The 18077-nt window shown below is 40.3% G+C and overlaps 1 protein-coding gene across 3 annotated transcripts in view; it reads right to left on the bottom strand.

Annotated features, from left to right (window-relative positions):
- Positions 1-18077, bottom strand: part of RAPGEF4 (Rap guanine nucleotide exchange factor 4) — a 170650-nt gene that overhangs the window by 22009 nt on the left and 130564 nt on the right. For all 3 annotated transcript variants that reach the window (XM_075430945.1, XM_075430946.1, XM_075430947.1), the window contains 8 exons: positions 15632-15720; positions 13339-13417; positions 8719-8869; positions 7297-7385; positions 6794-6824; positions 6473-6551; positions 4490-4636; positions 3170-3267 (listed from right to left, as the gene is read on the bottom strand). In XM_075430945.1, coding sequence (XP_075287060.1) covers positions 3170-3267; positions 4490-4636; positions 6473-6551; positions 6794-6824; positions 7297-7385; positions 8719-8869; positions 13339-13417; positions 15632-15720 — 763 coding nt within the window. The remainder of the gene's footprint in view (positions 1-3169; positions 3268-4489; positions 4637-6472; positions 6552-6793; positions 6825-7296; positions 7386-8718; positions 8870-13338; positions 13418-15631; positions 15721-18077) is intronic.

Genomic DNA, 18077 nt, shown 5'->3' with positions numbered 1-18077 from the left:
AACCAGTATCCACTATGCACGAGATAGGAAAATTCTGCAAGCTCTTCAGAGGCACTGTAAGGAAATAAAACAGACTGTTCTCAGTGTGATATTTTTAGCATTGTTCTAAAAATTGAAGCCAGAAATAAGGACTTCAATACACACTGTGCTAACTAAAGCCTATCTGTTTATTTAAGAGCATAGGTCTTTCCACACAGCTTTTGTTATCAGTTTCCTTTTTCACATACACAAATAACCAGACCACAAAGCCCAGGCCAAATACTTGTGCAAATCACTGACTCTAATGGTAAGAATTATTACATCTGCCATACTTCAGAATTCTGCAGTGACCGCAAGATCTTCTGATCATTTATAAAGCCTCACACTTTGACAGTACGAGGACGCACTATTTGTGACTGCAGAACTCCTGGCTATGCTAATTAAAATGACATGCACACAGCCTTAAGAATCCTTTAAAGCATTCAAGTGTAAAGCGTTTCTGAAAGACGCTTCCGTACCACCCAATGAATGAGACGGGACCTGCCGTGTCGCACACAACTAAACCTTACGCTACAGCCAGAGTCACCGGACGGCTGGAGACCGGGCCGGGCTGGAAGCAGCCTGTTGCACACGGCACACGTCGCCACTCGCCCTCCCCCCGCGGGCCCGGCGCAGCCAGGGTTCCCGCCAAGCCGCGCCGTGCCGGCGGCTCCCAGCAGAGGGCAGCAGAGCGCGGGCCCCGCTCCCCCGGGGAGGCGCAGGGCCGGTGCGGGCAGCGCCGAGCTCGCAGGGCGAACAGGGCGTCACGGCGAGATCAAAAACGAGCGGACAAAATGAATCCCCTTCTACACAGGAATATTATATTACCGACAGAAAAAAGACCGACTGGATTAATACATCAAGTCACCTTCTCAGTAAGGCACAGCATGTAGGAGCTGGAGCTACTGGAGAGTCCAGCGGAGGGCTACGAGGATGATGAGGGGACTGGAGCATCTCTACTACGGGGAGAGGCTGAGGGAGCTGGGCTTGTTCAGCCTGAAGAAGAGAAGGCTGCGAGGGGACCTAATAAATGCTTATAAATATCTGAAGGGTGGGTGTCAGGAGGATGAGGCCAGACTCTTTTCAGTGGTGCCCAGCGACAGGACAAGGGGCAATGGGCACAAACTGAAGCAGAGGAAGTTCCGTCTGAACATGAGGAAGAACTTCTTCCCTCTGAGGGTGACGGAGCACTGGAACAGGCTTCCCAGGGAGGTTGTGGAGTCTCCTTCTCTGGAGATATTCAAGACCCACCTGGACAAGGTCCTGTGCAGCCTGCTGTAGGTGACCCTGCTTTGGCAGGGGGGTTGGACTAGATGACCCACAGAGGTCCCTTCCAACCCTGGACATTCTGTGATTCTGTACCAGTGCTTGCTTTGTGCTCCAGGGAAAACTGGTCTTTCAGATATCATCATGATACAAACTAATTTAAAATAATTAAACTAAACCACAGGCATTAAAAGCTACGTCCACAATTTTAAAAAATTGTGTGTACAAGCAGAGTATTATCTAAAAAAATCAGGACAACCATCAATCTTGTAACAGCCTGCAGATTCCTCTGAACTGGGATTTGCATAAACACAAAATTTCTTTAGTTTAAGACAGAGCAGGTATTAAAATGAATTAAAAGTACAGCAGTTTTATGTAGAAAATCTTAATTTGTGGAAATCTGTGGAAAGAGAATTGCCCACAGTCTGGAAGCACGTTTTTCCCCTCTTCAGAGACAAACACAACATAGCTGTTACCATAACAAACACATACTTTCCAAGGCTAGGAAAGCAGCCTTTAGATGCAAACTCATTGCATATTTGAAAATTCATCTAACCCAGAACAATTTTCACACGGGAACTGTCAAGTGTAATGTGACTAAATGTACATGCACAGACAGCAGCCAGAAATTGGAACATGAGAGGATTAAAGCGGGAGGGAGGTAAGGTTGTAACATTTTTAAATTTGTTTATACCTCTTTGAAAAATGCATCTGATCAGGGGATGTATTCTCTTACACAGTGCTGAGAACCTTTCTTAAGGTGCAGAGTGTTTGTCCCTGATTCCTACTGAAGTCAGTCCCGCTGATGAAAACTGCAGCCCTGCATCTGAGAGCTCCCTGCAGCATTTCGGGTTCTTGCTCCATGGTAAAAAGCACAGGGGAAAAGGCACAGAAAGCCACGACAATTTGCTGCCAAAGGGATGTCTACACAGACAATGCAGGGCCACATAAAAGCACCCAGAGCAGTTGTACTGACGCAACACCCCTGCTTTAGAGTAGCACGCCCCATGAGGGTATCTACTTGGCAGGATTAATTAACCCTAAGGGCACACCAGAATTTAATAAACTGAACAAGAGGTATCTCTGCATGGAACTACAGTATGCTGGATGTGCATTCCCTGGTTACTAAATTGAAAGCAGCAGCAAAGCATGGATTTTACCATATCTATAAAAGAAGTCAGGCATACATACTAAGTGGCTTGTTAAAAGCATACAGGAGGCTGAAACAAGGCTAGGAGTAATAGAATTCATGCTGACATGACTTGGCAATGACATTTGTTTTTAATGAAATAAAAGGAACAAAAAGTACAGTCAAATCAAACTCTATAAAAGCAGACCCCATGGAGATCATCAGAATTACTGTATAAACTGTAAGTACTTGTGAACAATTCCACCTAAGAAAAAACAGACTTGCTACCAGGAATATTTTCTGTGATTGTACTTAGAATCATCTGAGATTTTGACACAGTATTTTGTGGGGCTGAGAAAGAAAAGATTTTAAGGAATTTATTGTTGGAATCAAGCCTCCAGAACGCTTTAATTGGTAACATCTATCTTCAAGAATATATCCCTGTGGCCTTGAGGATATAATTCTGTAATCAGGAATTGCTGCATGTCTTAGTGACATTATTCAGCTCTTCCTACATGCTCAGTGTGACACAGAGAATACTGGGATCAATTGCTGTCATGTGGATCAGATGGACTTCTGCTCTAGTTTAGGAAATTATAACATTACTTTGTTTTAATTTCAGGGCTTATCCCATAGCACTGTGACAAGACCTTTGTTGCGAATGTTTCCTTACCTAACGCGTTGGTACTGCAAAAAGGGCCAAGCATTCAAACAAACTGAAGAACTGAACTTTCTGAGAACTGCAGACATACATACCAGTGAATCGAACTGATCACGTGGGCAAGCAAACAGCCGTCCATTAACACTGAGAGTTGTAAACACTGAAACGTCGTGAGGTTTGAGCACAACCTTTTCTATAAACATGAAACAAAAGATTGTTTATTACATGTATGTAGAATTTACAGCAGGACTGATCCAACAGCTGCACAGATCACCCTTGTGGGAACAAATTTTACACAGCAAACCAATGTCCAGGATACAAAATAGATGACAACAACATCCTCTTTATTGAAGAAATATGACAGCAAGCTCAGCCCAAACCAGTCTCCTACAAAACAATCATACAGAACTGGAATCCCAGCCCCAAATTCTCCAGGCAGGTCGAGAAGCCTGTGCTGCCATCCTTAGAAACTACCTGCAAAAAATCAGCCATAATTAGGGACTCCATTCATTCTTCTCTGAGCTGCAAGCATTTGGAAAGCTGTTCTTAACAGAACTTGCCTTGGAAGAGAGTAACTGCACATGGAGGTGATGAAATGCAACTGTATTCAAATCTCATTACAGCAGTTCTAAAAAAACATCACACCACAGGTAAAGAAAAGATAATTAAGTAACCTACAAAACAGTCTCTTCCAGCATGCGCTGGCTGTCAGCAAATCTGACAATAAAAAATTGCTGCAACTGCAAAAAGTAGAGCTGCCTGGTGTCAGTTCTCAGGAAGTGAGCTGTTTTTGGCAGGCATCACTGTTTGCAAAAATGCCTTCCAACACAGCCCTCATTAGCTCTGTGTGTGTCCACACAGTCATACCCAACCAGAGCACGTCAGCAACACCAGTTCTCCAGCAGATACCATCTTCCAGTTACTTTCCCATTTCCACAGCCTATAGTGGGGGGCTGTCCCCTGACCCCTTGCCAGCAATAGGTCAGTGGGCTTGGCACCAAGTTGCTCAGTAGTGCTTTGCATGGACAGAATAGCCAGAATGGTAGTGACCACTACTGGAATGTCTGCACTGCAGTTTTCTGCTGTTGCTGATTTATATGTCTAGCCTGACATTATCTATGCTTACCTCCTAATTCCGTTGCTAAAAAACTCCTACAAGTCTTACAGTGAAGGAAACTCGGGGTAGCTCTGCTCTGCAACATGCAGATACACAAGCTTCTCCATTTTTCCTGTCTCCTGTGTGAGCTCCAGTCTGTGCCTGCATTAGGGAAAGGACCTGCATCTAGGACAGAACCTGTGCACCAGCTGAACATGCACATGGATATAAAAGTCTTGACTGAATTAGTCTTTCAATCCCCCCCAACATTCTGCTTCACTGGAAGTGAGAAGCGTTTCAGATGATGCAAATACAGTACCTCCTCCTGAACTCATCTTTACGATGATGAGGCCTTCTCCAGAACCCAGCTTATCTGCTACTGCGCTGATCAGTTCCTTCACAGAGGAAGACACTGGCACTCGGATAGTGGTATAGGTTTGGTCTATGCAGTACACCTTAAACAGAACTAAAGAAAAAAAGATTGCGCTGTGTATGGCATAAGTAACAACCACAGAGACTCTACTGCACAAATTACTTCGCTTCAGTAACCACTCCTCACAAATGAAACAAATAAAGCAACAATAAATCACTACGGTTTTGATAGCTCCCCATCCCTCAGATGTTCTACAATTTCTAGTACAGAACTCTCTGTTTTCCCACAGCTTTTCGTAAACCACTGAAGTGCTAGTGTTTCAGTATTGCTACATTATTTATGGATGCCAATTTAATCTGGCACTTTGTTATGTTCCAGACATTATAATATTTTAAATGAACACTTCTTTTCAGGAGTCAGGAAAACTGGCAACAAACTCTCTTAATTACAGGAAAATACTTTTCATATTTACAAAATAGATTTGAAAATAGTTTTGGTTACAATCAGAACTTAAATAAAACTGTGTTGCAACCTGTTTTTTACAAGCAAGTATATAATTGCTGAATCAAGAATGTTGTAGATGATGAAGAAAAATACCCTAAGAATACACTTGAGCGTACAGTACAAACTGGCTCACAGAGTAATACATGAACCCAGCCCCCTGGCTGCCTAGAAATCAATACAATAGTACATCAGCCTGCAAAAAGCAAGGCAGCCCAAAGTGACATGAATTTAAGACAGACGAAGTTGGCAAAATACTCCCTTCAGCTCAGCTGTGAAGCCAAGCCAAGCTGCCCCTGGGGTATAGCTGTCCATGGGTTTTCAGTGTTGAGCGTGCTGCCTGCCCTACGAATGTGAAAGGTTCAGCCTTACGAAAGGGACAGTTACTGCCTGTCCACACAGACACAAGCAGTAGTACTTCTCTGGCAGCAGCAACTATTTCCCTCTTTGTAGACCCAGAACAAACACTGATAGGGACAACAGAAGCTGCAGGCCTGGCAGGACATCTGCTGTTCATACACAGTTACTTCCAGCTTTTGAAATGGCTCTTCCATTGGTTTGATTTATGCCACCAGCTTTCTCAGCTATATGACCTTGCATTTTGTTCCCTTATTTTTACTGTTGTTCACTAGCAAGAGCTATACTTTAACATCAGACACCTTGAAGCAGAAGCTATTTTCTGTGATGAAGATGCACCAAAACAACCACTGAGAGATTGGCCCTAGCAGTTGCAAAGAAATCCTCAGAGTTTTAAGGGGCATGGATCTTTGTTTACAATGAACAGATCTCATCAGCAGAGCTTAGAATTTTGTTCACGTAGCAGTGCTTCAGCCTGCCTGGTGTAAAGGACAATATGAAAAGCCAGTACAACTGAAAAAGTTGTTCTGATACACTGCTATAAATTTTACCTTAATCTCTTCAGAGAATTAAACAGTAGCAATAGGGCAAACCAGCAGATTTTGTTTCCTACGCTGTGTGCCACAGGGTAGAGATCCACAGCATGATTATCTGCTCCACTCCTGTCTTGCAAAGGAACAGCTATACACATTAGCTCAAACTATGCAGGGGAGACAGAGGCTCAAACATGACCTTCAGCATCCACTGTTTATTGCATTGCCATTACCTGCATGGACACTGTCTGTACTGGTTCTCACCTGTTTTGTTCATTCCCTATTTTAAAGGTTTTTACGTCTTTCTCTGAGGAAGCAGAGTGTTTGATAGCATAAGTATCTAAGGGAAAAGACCAGGAGCACTTCAAATCAACAATGGACAATGTTGGGCTAGCAAAAGCAAACAGAGTTTGCTTCAGGTCAGGCTTCAAAACTGTTGGTAGGTACTTTTGTTTATTTTTAGACCATTTTTTTGGAGAGAGACAAATTCACTGCAAATTTCAGTGGCTCAAGAAAACTTTGCAGAGGAGGAGCTCACCTTCATCACTGCCCCTGATGGGCTGGCGTTTCTGTGCTCTGTCATCACTTGTGTTGAACAGCTGCAGAAGAACTTTGTGCTGAAAATGAATCATCAGGATTCACATTAATGCAAAAAGAAACATTATGGCGCAGCCATGCACTACAATAGATCTCTTATCAACGGCAGAAAAGAGTAGCAATGCAAAATTTGACACTTAATGTTAAAAGCTATTTCTCAATGTGTTGTTTTAATATATCCATGATTACTAAAGAGAAGATGCTTATGGATTTGCTGTGCTAAAGCTTTCGCTTTAGAAAATGGACACATAAATTATCTTACCTTCTTTTGCAGTGCTTTAGGTTCTTCAGAACTATAAAAAGGTAAAGCATAGAACATGTAATTGAATATTACCTGGAATATTTTGTGTACAAAATCACCCATAGAACATGGCCACTTGTCAAACTACAACATCAACATATTCATGTTTGCATATATGAGAAGAAGACTGGATGATACCATAGTTAACCTACGGCCAAGGTAGGGAAAATACTATACAAAGTCCATGTAAGCTTGAATAAGCATCCAGTTTAGTTTCAATGTTGTATACATAATTTCTTATTCCTTCTGTCAACCTTTTCATGAGAGTTTGGTGTTTGCAAGAAGGATGTGGAAAGAAAGGGCCACAGACATTCATCCAAACAAGCTTGCATGCAAACATTCACTCTTATATGACCAAGTGCCATTCATAGCATGGATCTTTAATAGAGATAAGCAATAAATTTTCTTCATCTATTTACTAAGAAAAAGGGTGGGGGGAAGAAAGAAGCAAAAACTGTGCTTACACTTGCTTTACAATTTTCTCTAGCTCTGGAAGTTGCTCCTTTAGGGCTGCAATCATTCTAGTATCATCTGATACAGATACATAAAATTCCTGTAAGTGATACAGAATAGTCTTTAAATAACTATAGGGGTAAATGAGCAGTACTCAGGAGAGAGGATTATGAGATGACATCTGATAGCTTAATGATTATAAAGAATGATAATCTGCATAGAGGAACACACGCTGGGCCCAACCCTCTATTACTTCTACTTGTTTATCTCCAGCTGATTTAAAGCAAGAGTTACACATGCAGAAAGGAAGCCTGATGAGGCTCCTTAGCTCACTGTGTAACCGACTGCTTGTGCAAAAACTGCATTTTCAGGTTATCAAGGATAAAGACCACAAAATTCACAAATAATCTGGCATGGTAGGGTTTTTTTGACCCACTGCTGCTGTAGTCCTTAGTGATTCATTTGCTACTGAGTTGTTGACTTTCAGCTACTCCAGTCCACTACGATATTACCCTCCTTTAAATGCCTCAAACCTCTTCCTGCCACACTGACATAAAACTGACTCAAAGAAGGATCTATGTGCTTGCAACTCGTATTTGTTCTTTAACTTCTGGACTACTGAAAGACACTACGTCTGTTTCCAGAGCTCATCTATTATGAAAAGCTTTCCCATTTGGGCTTGCTGTATGTCTGTCATACTTAAGGCTCCTCTTTATTCCCCTCTGCTAAGTATTACCTTAGATTCCATTCTAAGCTCTTTGGGGCAAGAACTTCCATTCAGCTAGTAATACATGGGACTGTGATCCATAAACACAATATATAATGACAACGGCAATCATGACGACTTAACGTGACATTGGCAGCGCATCTTACCTTAGCAATAGAAGGATATGGCACCTACCACAAAGACCTTACAACCAATGTCTGAGGAATTAAATGATTTTAAGGGATCAGAAGGGTTCTGAAGACAAAGATCTTAAGTTCCAATAGCTGCAGTACACCTTTCATTCAAATGGAAAGGATTTTTGGTTTTGTAGAGTGAGAACTCTCCAGCTCCTTCCCGGCACATCTCAGGCAGGCATAAACAGCCCTGCAGTTCAACCTGTGGAGCCTCTGAACTATTCGCAAGAAAATAGTAAAAAAAGCAAATTCGTCTATTGCTATAACACAATCTACCCATGCAGTGCTTTGAAAGGGGTCTGCAACTCTGGCAGATATTTTCAGAGGTCCAGAGGTTGACAACATTTCAAGCACTGTTGTAGTACGTATATTGTCTGCAGCTAAAGCCAAGAAACATGAGTCATGAGTTTGCACTTTGAAATGACCTACTTCTCTTTAGTTCATAACAGAATTCTACAGACCAGGAACAGGCTTTCAGCTTATCTTGCTTGGTAGGTACTTTTCAATAAAACGATACAACAACTCCTTTATACCTCCAGAAAGGCCATTGCTGCTTCATCTTCTTGTAGTAAATCTCCATATAAAGCAGCCCACTGCAGAACCAGTCGAATGACTCGCCTTTTATTGTTGAGGGCATAATCCATTTTCTCCTGCTCTGTACCCTGGGAAGGCTGGGCATGATAGGTGCCACAGTGTCAAGGAAAACGCTCAGTGATTGAAAACATCAAAACCAGCACGAATTCACAAACAACTGACTTCCAACAAACCATTTTCAGGGTGTTCAAACGTAACTTTCCAATAAATACTTTTGATTTCTGACTGCTGCTATCATAAGGACTTGCAAACCTTTCAAATTCATACTAAAAAGTAGAAAGACAGTGAATTCTCTAAAGGGCACAGGGATGATCACAATCCCACCACAGAGACGGTTGCTGTAGGGGAGCAGAACAGAAATGACACTTGGAACAACAGAGAAAGGAATTAACCGTGGAGACTGAGGAAGGATATTTCTCCTTGTTGTTCTTTGGAGACAGCTGAAGAAAAAGAATAACATCGCTTTGTGTTTATTAACAGTTCCAGTCTTCCATTTGTGAGGAAGACTACTGGAATGAACCATCAGTGTTATTCCTTTTCTTTTTAGAAGTTACTGTAACCCAATGAACCTCAGTCCCATTATGGCAGGGGGACATGGAAGTTTACAGCCTAGACTGATTACAGAGAAATGGGATAAAATAATAAATTCTGGAGTAGCCTCATTTTACATATGAGGAAATCAGAAGTTTCCACTCTATCAAATAAACCGTATTTGGGACACAATACTTTGTGAGAGATACTTTCTGATAAACAATATGAAAAAATGGGAAGCATTTAATTAATTTTTTTCATGATGAAGTGTCAACATTTCAAAAATATGCAAATAGCAAAAAGGCCATAAGTAACATTCATTGAAAGAAAGAAACCAAGAAAAAGTGAAGGCACGATAGCCAATAAACTGAGAAAATTGCAGCCTTTTACCTATGCGAAAACGAAGAAGAATCCCCAGCAGAAACAGGATATGACAATTTGTGTGCCTACTTCTCACTGATCACTGATCAGAGGTTAACTATATATATTCAAACTGTTTCCCAATAAACTGGTAGCTGAATGTGAAGTAAGCACAGGATGAGGGCAGTTACATCTTCAACTTTTCTTCCCAGATACCAAAATTCTGACTCCGGATTGTCATGAATAATTCTATTCCCAACTACATAGCAACGATTAATGTTAAAATACTGACATTCTTTCACTGACAGCAAAGTCCAGCACCCTGTCAAGTTGCACTTTCAGCTGCTCTAACAAAATATCTTAAAATATTAATTAGAATTAAAAATTATCTAAGAAAGATATTTATTTTAAGCTTCTCATTTAGAAGCATTTCTCTAAGAAATGCTAACATATTTTATACTAATAAAAAATAATGGCAAAAATTATCTATTAACTCTCACTTTCCAAATGATCCCTCCTGCCCAAAACCCCTACAGAGATTTGATGTGGTACGAGGGTTACTGGGGCACTCATTTGACTGACAAACTTTTACAAATCTGCATTTTAATTTCATTTGGAAAGGTTTAAAATTACTAGAGAACTAAACATGTCAGTACATTTATGGGAGTCAAGTAAGTCAAAGGGTCGTAAGAAGTAAATAACATATTGCAAGCTATGTGCTCTAATGTCTCAGAGAGCAAGTTTAATATTCTACTGAGTAATTTTTCTCATGCCTTTTTTTACCTTTCAAACACTGTAATTATTTCATGTATTTTTACTTTCTTATTAACTGACTCACCACAGGCACTGGTAATTTTTCTGTATTTTTACTGCTCATTTATATTAATTGCTCTTTTATTAACACTATCACAGGGAAAGTCAATGAAGGGTTCTCCCATCTTTACGGGACCTACAGGATGCAGCTTCACTGCAGACTGCAATCAGAAGTGAAATATTGTGTATACTCGCAACAAGTGTCAGATAATTGTAAAATATTTATCAACACCAACCTGGTTAGAGTTCAATATATATATTTCTAATTACGTCTAGCATATGCTAGGAAACGGAAGCAATTCTGAAGTCTGTTCTTCGCCTGCGTGGGAACACTTAACCACATCAGGAGCTGTGCAAAATCAGCACCCATTACTACAGCAGAACGCAGACTGGCATAATGGTAAAGAAGGTTCACAAAACATTCATATAGAAACATGCTAAAGGACTATCACCTACAGAGAGCAAAAGAGGAGCTTATACTTTGTAAGTATTTTGACAGTGGTCTGTTAAAGATGCACACCTGCACACATGCTCATATATTTGCACTATTTCAAGTGCACTTTTGGAAATCCTACTCAAAGTTTTCTTTTGGGCTTTGTCCTGCCTCCCTCTGACAAGCTGTAGCTCTGAGAATTTGTCCATTTCCCTCTCTGTGAAGAAGAGAGGGAAACAGGGGCTTTGGTCCAACACACAGGACTGACGCCCTGATCCAGGACAGGGGAGCATGCCCTTTGCTTCCCCATAAAAAAGAAGCATGTGATTTTTTTAATACTGCAGGATCCATATACTTTAGTGACTAAAAAAGAGTGGTGTGCCAAGGGACAGCACAGTATGAGCACTGAATCTGCAGCAAGCAATAAGGTTACTTAGCCAAAATGGTGCACCCGTCCATTCCTTTCAGGATTACAGATGACAAAGCACTACTATGAAAGAACCCAAGTAATTTTTACCCAGTACTATGCTTGAAAGCATGACAGTGGTCTAGCTCTACTCATGTTTGCATGCTGCCAGCTCAAATAGTCTCCTAAGTGGGTGCAGGAAAATAGACTTGTGTTGATTCAAAATTAGGAGCTGGAGTAAAAACAGTGTCTCTGACTGAATCACCTTTCTTCTTTTTTTTTTCTGTTTTAATTTCCTCACTGAGCATAACTAATCTCTCCTTAGTCTCACAGCACCGCCAAACATTTTTGTGGAGTCATTTTGCTCAAAAAAGATGAGCTTTGTTAGCAACCTTTCAACTCTAACAATAAATTTCAATGGTACAATCAACAGAGCACAGTTTGATTCTCCATATTCAGAACGGACCAAATAAACAATAATTCAGCTCTAGGAAAAGCTGACACTAAAGCAGTGGGATACCAGCCACTTCCAGCTCTCCTCCTCCTCTCTGAAAAGAATTAGCACGATGCCTGCCATGACCCACTGAAGACCATGGTCTTAGCCTCCTCTCCAGAATAGCTTTCGTCACAAGCGAATACATACACATAAGTGACACTATCACTTTGATCTTCAGAAAAGCCTTTCCCCTATAAACAATGAGGTCCATTTTCCTTATGCATCTGATTTTCCCAGTTATTGGATATCAGAGGTATACAACTATAACTGAGGAGAAAGAAGCCTGATTCTCAAATCGACTGACTGAATAATATGAGCTAGATAAATCAGGAAAAAAAATCATAAAAAGTGCTGTCCTTTTCTTCTCCTCTCAAAGCTGTCAGCAACGGCATTTCGTAATACTCTTGATATCCAAAACTACGTGGTTTTGGAAAATGTGTTTGTTTCAGGTGTACAAACAATTTTCTGCAGACCAGTTTTATGGGTCCAAAGGTTTTCAAAACAATTACTGTCCTTGCTAGGAGTAACACAAATGGATTCTCCAGCTTGCCAGACAAGGACACGATGCTCTATTTGGTGGTTTCAGGGTGTTAGCTTTCCCAGATGTCACTCGCCCCACTGAGCTTCAAGTGAAGCACACTTTCACACCAATCTGATTCTAAAAAAATAAACAGGGAATTGAAGTTATTATACCCCTGTCAGAATTCTATAAAACAGAAAACATTGTATGTTTATTTAATGCTCCCAGTCACTTGATAGCTTCAAGTCACTGTGCACAAGGAAAACAGTGCCCAACAGCTCCCCAAACTAAATGACCTGCCAGTAACTGACTGATGGACATTTCACAGCCTCCTTCTGTAAAACATGCAGACAGTACAAGAATCACCTCCAGCTCTTGATGCTATCCACTGCAAGCTTTCATCTCCTAGGTATCTGCATGCAATTGAAGTTTCTGGCAGTTTTTAAACACTTCCTATAGACTATTACTATAGATTATTACTTTTATTTTTATTCATGACTATTATGACAGCACCTGCGAACTACTTACTCATTATTCTACTAGTTTAGGCACCCTTTTGCTTGAGGCAGTTTGCAGCTTGTAATCTATAAAGAGGACCACTGAAATCACCAAAACGTAATGATCTTAATTAAATTAATTCTAGATGTTGTAGTTCAGCAAAAAACAAGACAGACAGAAAGGATACAGGAAGGGTAATCCAAACTTTTATGTAATTTCACTTATCTGGTGGAAGGACAGCACATTTCTTTCCCTTGGAATAGTGATCAGCACAGGACAGATACAGTTTTCACGCTCTGGGACTGTTATCTTGTCATGGGTATACGCAATCCATTTCAGAGTTGTTGAGCTATGGACAGCTGTTAGTCAGACACTGAGAACCTACCCACAAGGCATGGCCTCCATGAAACGTGATTTCTTTCTCGAGAGAGAGAAGCTTCAGTCTCACCACTGATAGCGACAGCTGTTAAACGGATGTAACTTTTCCCTTACAAAAGGATATTGTGCCATCAAGGCTGGGCAGAGCTGACTATTTGGCATAAAAACACAGTGCATCATAATAAAATCATTTAAAACAGAATCTGTGAAAAGAGAAGAAAAAACCCAGTCAATTAAGACCCTGCAAACAGCTTGGGGATCACAAGGATGAGTTTTCTTTCAGCTAAAACACCTTATTAGCCCTCTGCAGATAATAAAGGGGTCTTTGCACTTTGTTTGTAGGCATTAAATATGAAAATGGAGAACAAAAAATATGATCTGAAATATTAAGCTTTTATTATTGTGTGCATGAACTTTCGTGCATTTATGTGCATATTATGTTTCATGCATTTGCCTGTGTCAAAGGGAAATCTGGCATAGCAAAAAAAATCCTGTCTGTGCTGAAGTGAAATACTTGGATATAACTCTCTACAAGTGTAGAGATCTTAGCATAAGCAGAATCAGGCCTGTCACACCTGGGTACCTAAGAAGTGCTGCTGCATTTGGCTTTAGGGAACTACAATATCAGACAGCGCATGTAGTATATCCTGCACAGCAGAAGGTGAATAATGCAATTCTAGCAACGAGCAGAAGGCCTAAAAGAGGTAAATGGACAGTCATATTTCTGGTTTTATTTTGATTCAAAAGTATCACAGCTGCTACATTTACATTAAAACATACATGAACAATATGATTGACATTTTCCCTGGCAAAAATTAGCAGGTGTAAATCCCAGTTCATGTTTGTGACAAGCAGGATTTACAAAGCCTGGCTGCAGAGGCCAGCATAAGTTTGGCAGGGAGAATAAACTTTATTTTACTTTTAAATACTTTATGTAAGTCTTATATGGAATCACTAAGCAAAAATAAACACAGTACCCTGGCATATCATTTACACAGTGCAACTTTTGAGATAACAGAAACATTTAAAACCCCTCTAAGTAAGGGATGCCAGAAAAAATAAGGCAAGATAACTGTGTAATGTAGTATTACATCATTGCTTCCACTGAAATTCATATATGAAAATATCAGTTGACAAAATTCATCTCCATAAGGGTGGGACTTTTTCTTTGCGTAATATCCACCGCAAAGTGGATGTTCTTAAATTAAAGGAATGCATAAACTAAAAATTCAATTTTCCAGCACTCTGAGCTTCTGTACCCTAAAAATAGCTTTGTTTGTGAATTGTGACATTTTGCACCCCATAAGGATATAGGTATAATCTTGTCACTGGATGTTTTGGGGAAAAGTTTTTAAATGTTTAAAAAATAATTTGTTTTAGAAAACTGTATAATACGTGCACACTATGAATAGTAAACTTGTGATTATATACTTGCATGCTTAAAGAACAACACTCTGCTTGTAATCCTAATAAAGAGGTATCTATGAAAAGGATAATTTTTATTCTTAAAAGTGGTTAAAACATACACTATAAAAGGATTTCTCTAATCTTTCTATTCTTCCACTATTTATGGACCAGTATACAGGTTTCTCCAATACTACGAGGTCAGTAACAGATTAACTGGATTTGAGAACACCTTTAAATACATACTTCTTAGACATCTGCAATGTAAAAAGAACTTGCTAAAGCATATTTTGTAGCTTAATATAAAAGTCTCTGCATTACTTTATCATAACTAGGAGGAAATTTTTGTGCCTGACTCTTATGAAAAATTAAAGTACTTACTAATAGCAACTCAGCAAATATATATATCCCTAGACGTAAATTCTCTGTTCTCTTTACACTAATGAAAAACAGCCTATTAAGTGCAGCTGTAGCAACCTGCGTTCTTGGGACTTGCCCATGGTGTGCTGAGTTCTCTTTCGAGTAACAACTCTTCTTTCCCTGCACAAGGGAAAGTATCACAAACAAGTAATTTAAACTGCGATGCTTTAAAAGTGACATGGATATGAAAATTTGGGAATACTTACAGTGGCATATCAAGTTAGTTCACAATATTATGTGACATCCAGAACAAGAAGCATGAGTACCATTAGCATCAGGTGGTAATGCGTGCTCAATCCTAGCCTTACAGTTGTGCCTAATTAAAGTCATGACTAGTAGTCTGGTACCTTTTGAGATTTTGCTGTTCTACTCTGAAACAAAAGTACAAATACAATAGGGCAGGCTAGGAGGAGTGGATTGCTATCTTTAATTCTGGATTTCCTATGTTTTCTCAGGGTTGTTTCAAAGCAGTAGATAGTTCTTATTCTGGGAAAAAGCACCACTAGCTGCTTTTCAAAGCATCACATCGCTGTGTTCCCCCAGTAAGACCATCTTATGCAGTAATAATAACACAGGCTTTGTCATATAGGTACCTGTTGCTTCATTTAAAGTTGCTTCAGGGCGCATAGTTTCTAGAAAGTGCTCTAAAATTTTCTCTGGTGTTCCTGACATCACAATATACCTGAGGGAGGGAAAGGAGCAGTTAGTATTTCATAGGCAAAACAGCTAATCAAGAAACAGTTGTGCACCAGTGAGAAGACCAGCACTGACAAGTGCCAGAGTACAAACACCTGCTCTGACCAGAATCTCTGTGTGGCTTAGGACAAAAACACTCACAATCTTTGTTGGCTTCCCCCCTGTAAAATGGGAGCAATAACTCTCTCCACCCTACCCAGGGAGTGTGAGATGACAGACGGCCCCCTCCCCGCACAAGTACTCCAGTATAACACCACCACAGTGACTCCGCAATCAGCAGAGCTGCACTGGTGCAAACCTGGGGAGATGCAATCAGAAATGCTTCTCCACTGAGAATAAATATCTCAGTAATGATAGCAATTCACAGTCATTAGAGGGTCTTAACAGACTTACTATGAGCACGAAACAAGAACTGGTGTGTATCGGTGTCAGAGCAAGGAAACAGTTTCCTTCAGCATCGCTGACAGGGGTTGGGCTGAGAAGATGGGGGCAGATAATGAAACAGCACACTGTATCTTCTAATTTGTGCAATGCCTTAGATAGCTGCAGTAAGTTTTTCAGGAGGATAAACTTAGGATTGTACCAGTTCTGGGAGTAAATTTAGGGAGGTGAGAGAACTAGTGCAATAGTCAGGGTTTTCTGCTTCCTGCAAAAACACTGGCAAGATTTTAAGTACCAGCAGAATATCATAGGATATTGCTACACTTGTCCTGTCATCCTTTTTTTTTTTCTTTCCTTGCAGATCAGATTTTTTAATCTTTCCCTCCATTCTTTCAATCTTTGCATCTTTTTTTTCTTTTTTTTGGAATCCAACTGATGAAGTATGAAACTTAAAAAAAAAAAGAAAGAAAAAGCCCCTAGAAGTGAAGATACTCTGCTCCTGCTGAGAAATAAGTGGTGGAGCTGAGCTCCTGGGAGCTCCTCCTCACTTTGAGCGCTGACCGTCACAGTTCTTTTACCTGCCAACCCCTTTGGAAGAACTGTATTGATGTCCCAAGAACACAAACACTTGTTAAGCCAGTGCACATTCTCACAGAGATACTAACCAAGTATCTAAGTGAGCGAAGCAGAGAAATCACAGGTTGCTGTACTCTGAATATGAAAGTGAAAATGAACAGTGAAGTGACTTGCAGGGTTGCTGAATTCATCCCGCACGAGTGTGATCACCCATAAAGAGTTAGATCTTGGGAGGGAGAACTTCAGAGCCAGTCCTTCGAAGCGAAACTGCCACTGTTTGAAAGCATGGCTCAGGGAGCTGTGTGGGAGCTATGTCTCCTCAGCAGAGGAGGCAGTAGAATCCAAACTGCAACTCAGAGGATCTGGTCTCAAAGTGAAGTTTTCCCCAAGACTAAGATAAAGAAAATTAATTTCTTCATTGACTGGATATCCCAGGGAACAACTTTGGGATGCAGAACATTTCTCTAGTGCAAATGCTACGTACTCGCTCAGGGAGCAAAGCCCAAAAGGCAGCTCATCTGAAGAGGTATCAGAGGGGTAAGCTACCCAATTAAGGGCAAAGCAGCAAGCCTTTACAAAGAGGTCCCTGTTAAGCCTGTCTTTTGGGCACAGGGATTTTCAAAAGTACTACAACACATTCCAGTAACACATTCTGGAAATCAGAATACACCAGTAACTTTGATTTGGACTCTCAAGCATAAATGTAGCCACTTACTCTATTTACTAACAAAGAAACAAAAGAAACGTCATCTTCAAAACCAGTGAGCTTCCTTGAAAAGATTTTAAACAAAACGATACTGCCAACACTCTATTAACAAAGTAATCTGACTGCTGAAGAGAAGACAATGAACTTTCAAGGTAGCTTCCTCTTTTGTGTAGGTTATGCCTATTTATCCTTGTTATCAGCAAAAGCTCCCTTGCTGGCACATTGGTAGTACACAAAAGCTGACCAAATGCATAACATATTTACAGAAAGGAAATTCCAAGCTTTACCTGAAAATATTCCTGGAATGTAAGCTCTAAAATACAGCCTAACCTAATCAGGGATCATAAATGTCTCCAGCTATTTTTATCAAATTCTGAACTAGAAAATGTTAAATAATACAAATAGTGCTGGTACAAAGAGTTTGCAAGGAAGGTAGTGTTTGAAATATGTTTAAATGAAACTTTCACTTTTGAAAGCACGAAAAATATATCAGACCCAATAAAAAGGATTTAAGTCTATGTAACAACAAGGGTGGACAATGGAAAACCTATGGATGTCATCTATCTGGATTTTTGTAAAGCCTTTGACACGGTCCCCCACAACATCCTTCTCTCTAAATTGGAGAGCCATGGATTTGATGGGTGGACCGTTCGGTGGATAAGGAATTGGTTGGATGGTCG

Source organism: Opisthocomus hoazin, chromosome 9, assembly GCF_030867145.1.
Source record: "Opisthocomus hoazin isolate bOpiHoa1 chromosome 9, bOpiHoa1.hap1, whole genome shotgun sequence".
NCBI lineage: Eukaryota > Metazoa > Chordata > Aves > Opisthocomiformes > Opisthocomidae > Opisthocomus > Opisthocomus hoazin.
This window is presented reverse-complemented; position numbering and strand designations above follow the sequence as displayed.